At 43.0% G+C, this 16322-nt stretch overlaps 1 protein-coding gene across 1 annotated transcript in view; it reads left to right on the top strand.

Moving 5' to 3' along the window:
• Positions 1 to 16322, top strand: part of LOC115055297 (ankyrin-3-like) — an 83534-nt gene that overhangs the window by 59868 nt on the left and 7344 nt on the right. The window contains exons 33-41 of the mRNA XM_029521002.1: positions 103 to 331; positions 523 to 648; positions 1042 to 1164; positions 1711 to 1737; positions 3070 to 3151; positions 4389 to 11660; positions 12573 to 12647; positions 14392 to 14523; positions 14796 to 14939. Of these exons, the coding sequence (XP_029376862.1) occupies positions 103 to 331; positions 523 to 648; positions 1042 to 1164; positions 1711 to 1737; positions 3070 to 3151; positions 4389 to 11660; positions 12573 to 12647; positions 14392 to 14523; positions 14796 to 14939 (8210 nt within the window). The remainder of the gene's footprint in view (positions 1 to 102; positions 332 to 522; positions 649 to 1041; positions 1165 to 1710; positions 1738 to 3069; positions 3152 to 4388; positions 11661 to 12572; positions 12648 to 14391; positions 14524 to 14795; positions 14940 to 16322) is intronic.

Raw genomic sequence — 16322 nt, 5'->3', positions numbered from 1 at the left:
GCTCCACAAAATATTTGATTAAAAATACCTTGAATGTACAGTGCAGAGGTAAAAATTTGTATCTTCTCCTCCATCGTCTCCCTTCCAATCTTTCCTCCGCAGGTTCTGGCTCGCAGACTGTCACCAGATTCCTGAGACGGTAAGTCTAGCGTCTCAGTTATACCGGGAGCTGATCTGCGTGCCGTACCTGGCCAAGTTTGTGGTGTTCGCCAAGATGAACGACACTGTGGAGGCTCGACTGCGCTGCTTCTGCATGACGGACGACAAGGTGGACAAGACACTGGAGCAGCAGGAGAACTTTGAGGAAGTAGCCCGGAGCAAGGATATTGAGGTGCAGTTGTGTTCTGACGTGGACTTGCGAACAGTGTATTGCAGTAAGAGAGTCTCTAAACAAACCAAATGGACAAATGAATAAATCCACTGAGTGACAATGACATGCAGCGCAGTTCTAGTTTCATTCATATCACCTGAAAACTGGGTTTAAGCTGTGGTACTAGTTTTTTGGTCTGTGAACTTTTGCAGGTTCTTGAAGGCAAGCCCATCCATGTGGATTGCTATGGCAACCTGTCCCCTCTCACCAAAAGTGGCCAGCAGTTGGTTTTTAACTTCTACTCCTTCAAGGAAAACAGACTTCCTTTCAATGTGAAGGTATAAAATAATTTACCATTTTACTTACCTTATTACCCTTACCCTTATTTACTGTGCACTTGTTCACCCTCAGTTAAAATGTAAATGCCTCTTACTGATTGAGGTATTTTAGAAATTATCATCTTCTCCTAATTAGCTAATAATAACAGAGTTGTTTTTGCCATGTCTTCAGTCACACTGTAGAACCCAAGTGAAAGTTTACCAACATTAATTTATTTATTTATTTATTTATTGTCATACGACAGATTAAATACATTCTCTAAAATTTTAGCATTTTTACACATTATGACAGTTTCCAGTCTTAGCCTTTCTTATCCTCTTGTTTAATCCCGCAGGGACGTTCTTGAAATTGTTTGTGCACTCAGCTTGTGATCTTTTGGCTATCTTCTACAGATCAGAGACATGGGCCAGGAGCCATGTGGCCGCCTCTCCTTCCTGAGAGAGCCAAAATCCACTAAAGGCCTTCCACAGACTGCCATATGCAATTTAAATATCACACTGCCAACCCACAAGAAGGTAGGATCACCATGTTGGAAGAGTTCATCCTTACTATATAGGCCATATCATACCATCTACATGTAAACTAAATAGGAGACAGATGGCAATGTTGTCTTGACATCATTAGGAGCCACTTAAGTTCATTGAGTGTAGAAGTGACTGCCTGCTGCTTGTGTCTTTTATCAGTGTTAAAGCCTGTGCCAGTCATGAGACCCCAAAATGTACACATGCAGCCACACATGCAAATCGTGCTTTATTGAATTGCCTGGCTCAGTGTGGATACTCAGGAATTGTGCAACAACAACAAAAAAAATCACACTTATCATTTGTTCGTTGTGGTGTGCATTGATCACAAGAAACTGTAATTATTTTTGCTTTTGCTTTATTTTTTTATTTTGCTGTTTATTTTTATTAATCTCAGACCCTTTCTGATGCCTTCTGTTGTTTTTGCTGCTCCATTTTCATCCACTGAGTTTTATTTCCACCTCCCCGCTCAATATAACTTCCCTGCTCTCCATTGTGTCATCTCTCTCCTTTCCCGCAATGCATCTTGGAAAACCACAGGATATGGAGTCTGATCCTGATGATGAGGTAAACAGATTCTTCATCATCACATGGAACTGCTTCTTCTTTGTCGTCTTTTCTGTTTGCTTTACTGCAGATGCTGAAGTGAATGTGGGCGGTGCAAACATTTTGTCTCTGCGCAGCGCCTGTGTGTGAAAGATGCTTCTGACTGCACGTTTTTTTACACAGCTCTGTCATTGCCGAAGTGAACCCATGTAGTGCATGAGTGGAAATGGCAATTGTTTTAACCTGCAAGGATTTATTTAATGTTGTCCTCATCCCAAGTCCAATGGAGCCAATTATTGTGCCACACCTCAGCTTTTTTCTCATCTTTATCTTGCTTTACATACATATTCAACAGGAAATCACCATATCGCCACCATATACTTCCTATTAACTTGAAGATTTTTTTTAAAAGACTATGGTATCTCCCGTTAACTCAAGAAGAAACCCTTAATCTCCCCATTTTTCCATTTAGATATAGTTTAACTGTATGTGGGGTTTCCCTTTTTTTGGCTGACGTGTTACTCAAGAATACTAACTCTCGGAGCTGCATGCAAAAATATTTTGTTTAAACAAATGGAGATGAGGCTCTTTATATGTTCTTTTTTCCCCAGATGCAATATTTATATTTGACAATTCAGGAACCATATTATTAAATCCAGATTCAGATTATGGCCAATTGCAGCATTTAGGCCAACAGTATGGTTTAATGTATCAAAAGACCATAGTTATAGTTTCAAAACCCAACATTAATTGTCTTAAAAGGACACAAATTCCAGTCACTGGTGGAGTTAGGACATGCCAAACTCACATTTATCATTTCAACTTCTACACCATTACGTCCACTTGATACAGAAAGGGCCCTGATATCTTCAATGACACTGAATGTTGGACGCAAATCGTAAAGGCATAACGGTCCAATAGGAAAATAATTCCAGCAGTCTGGGCTGAACATGTGTCAGTGTTCTAAAAATTGAAATGATCACAATTACTCTAATTTGAATGAGGTGTACCATATCACCACAGTCATGTTATGATGACAGGACATTTATTCAAACAATTACTGGAAGCATGCCAATAAACTTTAGCAGGCCATACAGATGAAGCGCGTATTGTCTGCTATGCAACAGGTGAAGAGATATAAAGAAGTCCATTAAACGCCTTAAACGCCTCCATGTGACAGTACTAACTGCATGTGCTAATTCAATAAAACAGGACTCCATCCATTAATACAGTGTCTAAGTTAACAAGTTAAAGTAACATTATCATTTAGGCCTTAGACACTGATAGATTAGAGCTACATTTTCACCATATTTTTATGTTAAAGCATCTTTTGTTCTTTTTTGTTTGTTTCAGACTGAAAAGCCAGAACGACGTCATACCTTTGCCTCCTTAGCTTTGCGTAAGCGCTACAGCTATTTGACCGACCCAGCAGCGAGTGAGTTTCCCATTTTTACTTTCATTAAAATTTTAATTGGTTTCAGACGTTTATGTAATTTTAATCAGTTTTTAGTGTCTAAAGCCCGTAGTGTACGACGAGATTTGACAAGACATGTTCATTGACCATCTATTCTCTTCGCCTTGCACATACTATTCGACCATTTGTCATTCTTCAGAAATTTGCATGGTTTACTGTGTGTTACGCTTTGCTTACCCACCCCATGTTGACAAAAACTGTCACATTATTTTACATTTGTGAAAACACTGGGTATCAATGTCTGTCTGTTCATTTATCATTTGAGCAAAAACACTTTTAAATTCATGTTGAATAAAAATATTTTTTTGAATTGTTCTCATTCTTTTAATGACCATTTCACTCTTATTGGCTTTATGATTGTGTGCGGCTGTGTATATTAATGTGGTATCAGGTTGCACTTTATAGTAACTTTGATTTCCCCTACATTGTTACTATGTTTGAGAATATTGGCATACATCTGTTTCCATGCAACTATTTTATATTGTTGGTACAGTTTTCACACTGCACTTTGTGTTAATCAGCACAGCTGATGCCCAAAATACTGCAGCACTCCTTGTTTTGCTTTATTATTCTTGTTTTGTTTGTCTGAGTCTGAGATAAAAACAACCATGCTGTTCATTGAACAAGGACACATTTTTGTATTTTTTTGGAAAGTGCAACCTAACATTTTTTTTTGTTTTGTTTTAAACATGGCCAAGTAAATGAATTACTTATTAATTTATTAATGCACACATGTGGGGTCATCCCTGGCATTAGAAATGAAACAAATAAAATAATAAGCACATGTCAGTAAAACACATAGAGTAAAAGACACTGTTGCAAAAAGGCACATAGATTAAGCACATCAAAAGTCAATGGAACTTTTCTGTCACGTTTACCATCTGTCAAACATTTCTGTTCCAATACACACTCCATTCTTTATGAAGCACATTTTTACATTAGTCACTGAATGTAGACCATCACTTTTCTATCATTCTGTATTTTTGGACAGGCGCCTTTCTTACATTTCATTTCCTGTCCAAAAGTCGCCCCGTTTCAACTGTTATATTATTTTAAACTTTTGCCTTGCTGCTTTGAATATTGCTATTTCTGACTGACTCTAATTTCTCTTTCTGGTTTTTATGTTTTATTTAAAATTATTTTATGTTACATTTTATGTTTACTTCCTTATTGGTTTTGGTTGATATTATTGTTGAAGAAACAACTGATCGAAGCTCGCCGAGAACACAGCCTTCTAGCTACCCTCACAAACCTGTCTTTTCAACGAGATCTTATCAGGCGTGGTCGCCTGTTCCTGTCGCCGTCCCTGGCCAAGCCAAGTCTGGGTTTGGCTCCCTCTCCAGTTCGTCATCCAACACGCCCTCTGCCTCTCCATTAAAGTCTGTCTGGTCCATCAACTCTGCCTCCCCTATCAAGACCAACATTCCTGGATCACCTGCCTCTTCTGTTAAGTCAGTTAGTGACATGGCCTCTCCCATCCGATCTTACAGAACCATTTCTTCTCCTATAAAAACTGTAGTCCAGCAAGCCCAGTACCCAACCCAGGTCTCCACTAGTCCCCTGGCCTCACCAGGAAAATGTGCCCCCGACCCTTTATCTATGAAAGGACTGGCAGCATTATCTGCCAGGACATCACCAATAACTGTCTCTGGAGGCGGAAGCACTCTTCTTGAGAGAGCATCTATGGGCATGACACCACCAACATCTCCCAAGGCTTCTCTTAGTGTGTTCAATTCACCTCTATCATACAAGACTGTTATGGGGAGCTCTAGTGGCACTGCATCTTCTTCCTCACCCATAAAAACAGTCCCTGGTCTCTCATCTGTGCGCTCCTTTGCTTCAGATGTTACCGCTCCTGCAAGAAACCTTTTCTCATCTCTTTCATCACCACTCAAATCAAACACCTCTCCAAGTGCTGCAGCTCTGATCAATGGAGCTGTGTCACCTACACAGTACCGCTCTTCTTCCCCAACATCTCTTCTCACCAGCAGTCTACAAGAAAGAATACAAGCAACCACCAATGCTGCAACCACAAGTGTCAATGCAGCCTTTGATGAAGTTGAAAAAACATTCAATTCTTGTTCTGCAGGCTATGGCACCTTGAAGTCCATGTCCTCTTCTGCATCCTCCTCATTCCAATCCATGAGATCCTCAGCTTCTAATTCCATTTACGCCTCTTTAAGATCGCCTCCTAATGCCACCACTGCTGTAACATCCAGTACAATGACTGTTCCTGTGTACTCTGTTATCAATGTGCTGCCAGAGCACCAGTTTAAAAAGTTGCCTGAGGTGTCCAAGTCAGCTGCTGCCCTCCTGTCACCACGGAAGACAGTGCCCGCTGAGGTGAACGCCCAGTTGCAATCTTCCTTTGCTAGAACCCTTTCCCCCATCAAAGCCCCTCTTTTTTCTGCAAGCCTAAAATCAAATACTGCATCACCGTTGTCGTCCAGCCAAGAAATTCTGAAGGATGTTGCCGAAATGAAAGAGGACTTGATACGAATGTCAGCCATTTTGCAGACAGACCCAAATTCCACTGCTAATAAAGGATTTCAATCCGATTCTCCCAAAGAAGTTAAGATGGAAGACGAGGAACCATATAGGATTGTGGAGAAAGTAAAACAGGATTTGGTCAAAGTGAGTGAAATCCTTGCTAAAGATTCAGCAAGGGATGGCAGGGTTTCCCTGGCAAGAGGTTCTTTGGATGACATACATTTCTCAAAATTACAAGTGGAGCAACCTCCAAGCAACTGGAGCTATCCCCCGAGATATGAGACTGTGGTTCCTCAAGTTAAATCAAAAACAATACCAGATAGAGATTTCAATCTCTCAAAGGTGGTTGACTACTTGGCCAATGATGTTGGGTGCAGCTCTTTCTCCAAAATGCATGACCCAAAGCATAAAGCAGATGAGGGCAGGAGAGAAGGAGAGGGCAAGGAAAAGCAGAAACGTGTCCTAAAACCTACCATAGCTGTTCAAGAACATAAGCTCAAAATGCCCCCAACAAACATGCGCTCTTCCTCTTCAGACAAAGATATCAGTAAAGCAGCAGATGCACTTTTTGGAGCAGACATTGTGCTGGAATCCCCTGATGATATCTCACACGAACAGGATAAAAGCCCCCTCTCAGACAGTGGCTTTGAGACCAGGAGTGAAAGGACACCATCTGCCCCTCAGAGTGCAGAAGGCATGGGCCCCAAGGCCCTTTTTCAGGATATTCCAGTTCCACCAGTGATCACTGAGACTCGGACTGAGGTTGTCCATGTCATCAGGAGCTACGAGCCCCCAGAGGATAACAAACAGCTTGCAATGGAGGATGGCAATTCTGTCAGATGTATTGACTCAGAATCTAGGGGGCATTCGAATCAAGCCACATCCAATCCAGAGCAGAATAAATGCTATTCAATTAAAGTCAGCCCCGATGAGGATCCAATAGGAAAAGGGATGAGAGTAAAGGAGGAAACACACATCACAACCACCACCAGGATGGTTTACCACACACCGCCGGGCAAAGAATCGTCATCTGAGAGGTGTGAGGAAACTATGTCTGTGCATGACATAATGAAGGCCTTTCAGTCAGGCAAGGACCCTTCTAGAGAGCTGGCTGGACTGTTTGAACACAAATCTGGCAATGAGGAAACATCACAAAGAGTCCTTGAGGACATCAACTCCAAACCTAAAGTTGAAAGAATTATTGAGGTTCATATTGAAAAAGGCAATAAAACAGAACCAACAGAGGTCATCATCAGAGAGACAAAAAACCATGCAGAGAAGGAAATGTATTACTACCCAGGCAGCAGGCAGGAGGAGGAGGAGCCTGAGGAGTCACTTCCAGTGTACCTGGACTCCCCGAGAGTGAATACACCCATGTCACAAGAGGAAGACAGTCGCCCTAGTTCAGCCCAGCTCATGGCAGATGACTCCTATAAAACACTAAAGCTACTTAGCCAGCAGTCTGTAGAGTACAATGAGGATGAATCATCAGAGCTTAGGGGAGAGTCCTATAATTTTGCAGAGAAAATGCTACACTCTGAGAAATTTGAGCAGTCTCATTCTGACACAGAGGAGTACCTGAGAGATAGGTCTCGCTTTCACTCACCAGACAGAAGTAGCCAAAGTGAGGGTAGATCATTTGGGCCAAGGACAGAGTATGTCTTCAGGTCACCGAGGAATGTGTTTGACAAATCTGGAAGAATGGCCAGTGTCGATGATAACTTTGACAAACTGACACTTTTGCAGTATTCTTCTGAGCCTGGTAGTCCAAAGCAATCTGTTTGGATGCGCGTTTCTGACGACACACAGTTGAAGGAGAGAGAACAGTTGATGTATGAGGACAGAGTGGACAGGACTGTAAAGGAAGCAGAGGAAAAACTCAGCGAGGTATCTCAGTTTTTCCGTGACAAAACCGAACAGCTCAACGATGAGCTCTCTTCTCCAGAGAAGAAATCTCGCAGACCAGACTTCAGAGAATCGCGATCAGGGCCAAGCTCTACACACAGCAGTCCAGAGAGATCAGCCTACAGGAATGGGGGTAGTGGGGAAGAGTGGAGCAGAGAGAGACTTAGAGACAGGTTCAACGCCAGTGACAGGAAATGTGCCAGCTTACCCAGCAGTCCAGAGAGGAGAGCACTGCTGCAGTACAGTGATTCAAATCCAAGAAATCAAGGTGATGGTAAATCACAGGGCGGCGCAGGCGAAGGCTCAAAACCATTTCAAATGTCTTCCTCCAAAGTGAGTGCAGTGAGGCTAAAGTTTGAGCAGGAGGCTCAGAAGCAAGATCGGAGTCCTCAGGGTGGCCAACATTCAAATCCTCCTATTAGGAAACTCCAGGACAGTAAGCTACCTGTGTACCAAGTGTTTGCTGGTTCAAATGTTCCAAAAACACCAGACAGTCCAGGAAACCAGAGGAAATGTCTAGATAGTGAATCTAATAAATTCTCGCCCAAACATGAGTCCAGTGGAAAAGGCCAGGAAGAGAAAAGGTTATTTAAAACTTGGGAGAGCCAAGGGTACGGAAACTACAAACCTCAGTCTCCCAAACATTCTCAGTCTTTAATGCATGATTCTATGAAGGATGGCAATAATAGTGATTCCCAAAGACAAGAAACAACCAAGAAGATCATTTACACAGAATTCGTTGTTCGAGAAAGCCCAAATAGCAATGATAGTCTAAAAAAAAACTCGGAATCGCAAATTCCTGTTAGAAAACCATCTAATTTCTCAGAAAATCGCAAATCCACGTCGCTAAAATTAGATCCCTCTGTTGAACCCTATGAGAAAGTAGGGTCTCATATAACTACTATAGCTAGTAACCGGTTACACAGTAGTTCTGAATCCAACAAGTCTACTCGTGGATCATCAGTTGAAAAATCCACAGACTCATCAGAGGGTAGCCAGTCAAACATAGTATGTAACGGTGTTGATAGCAACCAAGTAGAGTATTTGGATCAAATCACTCCTGTAGTTGTCACTGAGGGATTCAAAGATATTAAACCCTTACCTGTGTATGTTAGCATCCAGGTAGGAAAGCAGTATGAGAAAGAAACAGCTTCAGCGCAGCTGGGAACATACAAAAAGATAGTAAGTCACGAGAGTAGGACAGTACATGAGACAAGGGGTGCGTTTTACACTGTCAAACAAAAGCAATCTCCATCTCCTCAAGGAAGTCCAGAAGATGACACACTAGAACAAGTGACTTTGATGGACAGCTCTGGGAGAAGTCCTGTTACCCCTGAGACACCCAGCTCGGAGGAAGTCAGTCTGACCTCGAGAACACCAGACTCTGTAATAGGCTACATGCCAGGCATGCCAAGTCCTATCCCAGAGGAGACCGAGGAGGAAGAAGGAAAGACCTTCATCTACAAGCAGCCCTTGAAAGAAAAATCTAATCCTACTCCCTCCGAGAATCACGGTAAAAAACAGGATGTAGAGAGACAGAAATCCAAGGAGAAAAGAGTTGCTTATATTGAGTTTCCACCGCCTCCTCCCATAGAGACGGCGCAGTCTGAGCCTGAAAAAAAAGGGTTGCGTGCTTCTTCCAAGGCAGAGACAGAGATGATGGAGGTGAACCTCCAAGAGGAACATGATAGGCATCTTTTAGCTGAGCCAATCATCAGGGTACAGCCTCCCTCCCCTATTCCCCCTGGAGCTGATAACAGCGACTCGAGTGATGATGAGTCCGTCTTCCACCCCATTCCCATTAAAAGGTACACCTTCAAAATGAAAGAGGAGGGAGAGAAAAACTCAAAGCACAGACGATCAGAGAAAAACGGAAATAAGGAATCTAGCGTCAATGGTGTCGTAAAGGGGGAGGATGCGGACTTTGAACAAAATGGCAACGACCAGTCGATCACTGACTGCTCTATAGCAACCACGGCTGAGTTTTCCCATGACACAGATGCAACTGAAATAGACTCTTTAGATGGGTATGACCTTCAGGATGAGGATGACGGGCTGAGCGAGGACCCCAAAACATCAAGCCTGTCTAATGATGGAAAAACAGCCGACCGCTCATTTAGTCAGTCCAAGCTCGAAGTGATAGAGGAAGAGAAATGTGATGAGGTGGGGGATAATGGAAAGACTAAAACCAGCACATCATCAGTAAAAAGCAGCGGAGATGAAAAAGATTATACCCTTGAAGGGAGACATCCAGATAGGCAGGGCTTTGGAGAAAACTACTTTCCCTATCAACTTGAAGAGGAGCTGAATTCAACCTTTAAAACTGTTGCGACCAAAGGCTTGGACTTTGACCCTTGGTCCACCAAAGGAGGTGACAATGAGGGACTTTTTGAGTCCAAGACAAAAGAGGAGGATCCCAAGCCATTTGGTTTATCAGTGGAGGACAAATCACAGGCTACAACACCTGACACAACCCCTGCTCGAACACCGACTGATGAGAGCACACCGACTAGTGAGCCTAATCCCTTCCCTTTCCATGAAGGGAAGATGTTTGAGATGACCCGCAGTGGTGCTATTGACATGAGCAAGCGGGACTTTGTTGAAGAGAGGCTTCAGTTTTTCCAGATTGGTGAGCATTGCTCTGACCCTAAAACAGGGGAAAAGGGGAGAGGGGGCAAGATCCTGGGGGTAATATCCTCTCAGTCCAAAACAGGGGAAAGGGCCACAGTAGATGGGAATGTGAAGGTTATAGATACTACCACAGACAGCAGCACTACACCAACACCAGCAGCGACAACAGCAAAATGCAGCCCTGCACAGCCTGGCAGTGACACTGGCTATACCGGTACTGATGCTCCCTCCTGTGAAGCCATAGCCGAGACCACCTCCTCATGTACAATCACAGCCTCTAAGGTTGACCCCAAATTACGCACTCCTATTAAGATGGGCATAGCTGCCTCTATTACTGTGAAAAAAGACTCAGGGGATCTCACAGGTTGTAAAGCTGAGATGTCAGAGGGTCAGATGGTGCCAGAATACATCAGTATAGAAGGCCAGTGCACAGAGAGCCAGTCTAGCCGACACGCTGAGCCCAAGTCAGAGAGAAGAGATTACCCTTCTGAGAACTGCAACAACAACAATAACCTTGAGTCCTCCAGTGTTCAGGCCAACTATATTCAGTGTGGTAGTGTCGTGTTTAATTTGCAGTCCTCCTCTGAGCCCACCCTTCAAAAAGCAAGCAGGATAGAAACTTTGTGTTGTAGGGACGTAGACGAGAGAATGGACATACACAACAGCAATCAGATGCAGGACCAAAACAGTGAAACAGTTAAAGAGAGTGAAGTGAAGCAGCCCAAGTCCAGACTTCCAGTTAAAGCATCTGGGTGGTCATTTCACACACAGGGGACAGCCATAGGCAAACAGAAGCCCAAACAAGCAGTGATCGTTGAAGGTAGGAGAAGAGAGCCAGCCATAGCCAAAGTTGAGCCGAGGTCTCGCATACCAATCAAGGATGTAAAAAAGAGCAGCCCCACTGCTGCAGCTAGCACACTTGTCTCAGGTCGGGTTACCTCACAGCCACCGAGGGCTTTGGATTCGGAGAGAACAGCCATACAGTTGCCCTCAAAGCTCCCACTGAAGGACAGGCATCAGGTCAGCAATGTCACGAATGAGGGAGCATGTAGACAGGACAGACAGGAAAACCCTAGTGATATTTGTAAGCGCACCATCGAATACTTTAAAGACATTAGCGGGGAGACGCTAAAGTTGGTGGACCGCCTGTCAGACGAGGAGAAAAAGACGCAGACAGAGCAGTCGGAGGAAGACAGCACCTCCCGGAGCACCTCTCTGTCGGACGCCTCCCAGCCTTCCCAGCCCTCCCAGCCCTCCCGCTCATCCAGGTCTGGTAGAGGTTCGAGGGCTGAGGCCGGGGCCGCGTCCGTAAGGGCAAAGGTGGCGACGACGGACAGGGCCTCCGGCAGTGAGAGGAGCAGGAGGAGTAGGCGGACTGGTGGGAAGGAGGGCAGTCAGGGACTCACAGGGTCTCGAACGCCTCCCATCGCGGAGATCAAGCCTAGTTTGTAAAACTTTCACACTATGTTTAAAATACATCTATATATTTCTATATTTCACTTTTAGTTGCATGACATCGTTGTGATCGTTTAATGGATTGACTGGAATGCCTGTGGCGTGTTTACATGTTCTCTTCAGAACAGTAGCTGTCATTTAAATTTTTTATTTTTTTTTTTTGTCATTGATGTACTGTGTACTGTATTGTCCTTGTTGCAAGAAATCTCTTCCCTCTGTTCCCCTCTTTCAACCATTTTTAACCCCCATTTGGTAGCGTGAGCATGCCAGTAGTAGTGACTGGTCCACTGGCACAACCAGTCCCCTTGTTTTACAGCTCCCTGGTCTGTCTGTCTGTTTGTCTGTGCAGGGTGACTACTGAGTTATTGTGTTAGTTTGTTCTCACAGAATACTTCATATTTTCAATTGTCATTTAAGCAAACTAGTGTCGGCAAAGAACCCACAAAAGCGTCTTGGCATGTCAACATTGTAGATTCTAATGTAGACCTTTCCACCCTAGATTTGTAGAACTATGAGTCTGTTGTTGAGAGTCATGTTATGCTTTGTTTTGTGTGGTTCTCATGACAGTTACTGCCTGCTTAGAGGATACATACCACAAACAGTCACAGAACACCACTTAATCTATAAACATGTTTACGTTGACCCATAATGTCCCTAGTGTGAAATCCTTTTCTTGCCATCCTGGTGAAGTCATTGAGCCTAGATTAGAGCTGTAGTGTTGCAGTATGCTAACTATTTTCATATAAATATTTTTGGCAAGCTTGAATTAATTATGTCAATTCTGATGAACAGTTGGCCAGAAAAGGAAAACTATGTACACACTTTTTTTTTCTCTTAGATTAGTACACAGGGGAGAGGAATGTGAATGGTACTGAGAAATCATTATCCTCTTTGTTCCCAGGTCCCCAAAGTCCTTGTGAGAGAACGGATTTGCGCATGGCTATAGTTGCAGATCACCTAGGCCTTAGCTGGACAGGTGAGACGCATGTTTAATTGTTCCAACTTCCCTTGTACCCGAGTTGCCTTTACTCCCATTCTCAAACCTCGTCTTCCACTGCCATCTTCAGGCTCACAGAATATTTAACATTGGATTACAATGTTCCTCTGAAAAGGAGGATCTGTAAATCATCATTATCATGGCAATGGCAAAAAAAAAGCTGTTATAGAAAAGAAGTGAAATATGAACATATTGATGAGGCAGCTGATGTTTTTGTGACTTTTGTTTTTAATTATTTTGAATTCAATTTATTTATAGTAGAGGTGGGAATCTTTTATTATCTCACAATCTGATTTCATTTTGATTTTTGGGGCTACGATTTGATTCAAAATCAATTTTTGATTCGAAACAATTTGATTCTTAATGATTTCTGCTTCAATCTATCGCTGTGCAAACGATCCTGATGATCCACTCCAGTCTGCTTTGCAAGACAGAATGACAAATGGAGACATTAAAATGTGTTTTTCAAGTTTGAAACATTTATCCATGCTTAGATGGAACTGTTGCATAAAAGCAGTATCACATATTGCTTGAGTAACAAAAATAAAAGTGTCTCTTTAAAAAAAAAAAAAAAATAGTGCAGTTAAACATGAGTTCCTAATTTTGCAAACCATGCACACTGTGAAGCTCATGCCAAGCTCAGTCTTCCTGGGAATTCAGTAAATAGGGCCCTATAAAATCTGTGATCACGGAATCATGAAATTAGACATTAAAAACAAAACCCATTATGAACACAGAATAACAGAACGGGCCGACAGTTTACGTGAAAGTTCTTTTGTTTTTTTCCGGAATAAAAAGGAATGTATCTGTCGGGAAAATGCTCAGACAGGGTCACTAATAATTTACTGCCCCCTACCAATGAATAAATGAATAAATAAATGAATGAATGTGGTGACTCGAGCGTAGTGGGTGCGGTTTGATTCCCAGTGGGTGCACCTGGACAGGTCTAGGTTAATTGGTGACCTGAGCAGCACAGTGGCGTAGTGGTTAATGCTGTTGCCCCACAATAAGAAGGGTACGGTTCAATTCATTTGGTAATAAGTGATGGACTCTGCCTACTGCATTGAACTAGAAGACTAGAGATGGGACCCCTGAGAGACTAGACCAGGCCAGAGACTGGACCCCTGCAGAGAGTAGATCAGACCAGACAAGACACCGGACCCCCCGGACACTAGACCCAAAGACTAGTGTTGACCAGAGATGGGACTCCTGCAGAGAGTAGAGTCAAGACTAGACCAGACGAGACGAGACACCGGACCCCCTAGAAACTAGACTGGACCAGAGACAGGACCCCTGCAGAGAGTAGAGATTAGACCAGATCAGACCAGACTAGATGAGAGACTGGACCCCGGTCTTTTTTTTTTTTTTCCCGGAATAAAAAGGAACGTATCTATCTGGAAAATTCCCTGAGGGGGTCACTAATAATGTACGGCCTCCACCAGTGAAGCGGCCGTCTGAGTGCGAAGTCGCTCACTGAGCTTAACACAAAGAGGCATGCACCAGAACCAGCTCCGCGCAGACAACAAAATGGAGCAGACAACCTGAGGCTTTGTTTTATTTATTTAATTTTTTTTAATCAACTTTGGGACATATAAAATCAATTCTGAATCGTAAAATGAGAATCGCTCCTAATCGGCACACCCCTAATTTATAGTGTAATTTAACCTGAGTGCTGCACCTTAAGGATATTTTTGTTTAAATTACTATTTGTGTCCCATCACAGAGTTGGCTCGGGAGATGAACTTTACTGTGGATGAGATCAACCACATCAGATTAGAGAACCCCAACTCTCTGACAGCACAAAGCTTCATGCTACTAAAGAAATGGGTCAGCCGGGAAGGGAAAAACGCCACAAGTAAGACTGTTTTTATGTCTAAAAATTTTGTTTTTCTTTCCGTTCATCATCTCTTTTTAAGTTCTTTTAATTTAAGGCAAAAAAATGTGGAAAATCAGAAGCTCCATTGCTACCTCATCTTTACAAGCTGTATTTTTTTATTCATTTAATAATCACACACCCAATTTTTCTGATTTCTTTTCAAAAATACATATATTTTACAAACTTTATCATAACTCTGCAGGTGACTCAATTCACTTATTTTCTCATTTTCAACTTCTTTCCCACCACAGCGGATGCCTTAACTACAGTGCTGACCAAAGTCAATCGGATGGATATTGTGACTTTACTGGAGGGCCCAATATTTGACTATGGTAACATTTCAGGCACGAGATGTTTTGCCGATGATAACGCTGTTTTCCGGGATCAGGCTGATGGTAAAGTTTAGCTCTGTCTAGCTGACCTCTTACCTCTCCCTGCTACCTCTATTTTTGTTGTGCCAATGCATGGATCACATGTAAATAGTCTTAATGCAAAAGTAACAAATTTACAGCCAGATTTGGATTTGTTTGGACAACTGGCTCCTGCTATTTCCCAAAGATTTTCTCGTTTTACAGTTTATATGCCAAAGAACTAATTGTATTCTACTTTGATCCATTTATTTTTTTCCACTTTAAATTATGATAAAGTTTTAACAACACTTCAATAATGACTTCAATATATTCAAGTTATCCACCATTTTTATTTAATGGGGTGAATATACCCCTACAAATTACAATAGTGTACCCAGTTGTCACAAATGAGCACTATCCACTGTTAAAATCCCATTCTAAATGCATGCTGCATCCTTCTTTAAATGGTTTTCTTGTATGCGCGAGTGTCATAGAAGTAATTTAACCGTGTGGAGTCTGCTTTCCTCTTTTTTTATTTAGTTTAGTTCTCCTAGTTCTCCTCCAGTTCCTCTGAGCCTTCCTTGGATAGATGAGAGAATCTCTTCCTCTGTGAATCCAGACTGCCTCCTCCTCCTGTTCCTCTTGCCTTCCATCAACACCCCACAGCAGTCGATAACAGCACATACTGCTCTTAACAAGTTAAGAGTCATAGTTGCTGGTATCTTTGTGTGCCTTCTCCTCATCCATGCCCCACCACGTCCTCCTCCTCATACCCCTCATTCATGTTATTCAGTCATTGTCATGTCAAACAAGCATGTTTCAAATTAAACCATTTTCTTGTATCTTCCCTCCTCTTTTTCCATTTCTTTTTTTTTGTTCATTTCTATCTCTTTTGCATGTCTTGTAATCCATCTCCCATAGTGTGCATCATTATCCCCTTAACCCCTAGAAGCAATGAGGCTTCCTTCATCCTGCAGACACCTAGTCCCTTCTTTCCAACACAAACCCCGACCCCTCCACCTACTCCCTTCTCACCTACTGCAGCGCTTCATTGTCGTCCCTTCTCCCCACGGCGGTCACCGAGTTATGAGTCCTCTATTTCACTCAGGGACTTGGCACCTCCAGCTGCATTTGAACCACCACATTTCAACTTCCTCTCCCCTCCTTCTGCATGCCCTGTTCCTCAGTGCCCCCCTGCCGATCCCTCTGAGTCCCCTGTCTTCCCTTTTTCACCCCACCCGTCCTCTCCTATCCCCCTCATCACCTCACCTTTACCTTTGTCACCCATTCCCTCCTGCTCTGCCCCATCCACCCCCACCTTCCCCATGCCTACACCATCCACACCCATCAACCTCAATCTCCAACCATCCTCTACGTCCCCTGACCTGTCTGAGCCACTAGAACTTTCCCCCATCAACGCCTCACCTG

The sequence above is a fragment of the Echeneis naucrates genome, chromosome 15 (genome assembly GCF_900963305.1).
Source record: "Echeneis naucrates chromosome 15, fEcheNa1.1, whole genome shotgun sequence".
Classification (NCBI taxonomy): domain Eukaryota; kingdom Metazoa; phylum Chordata; class Actinopteri; order Carangiformes; family Echeneidae; genus Echeneis; species Echeneis naucrates.
Note: the sequence above shows the minus strand (reverse complement) of the source record. Positions and strands in the feature narration are given on the sequence as shown.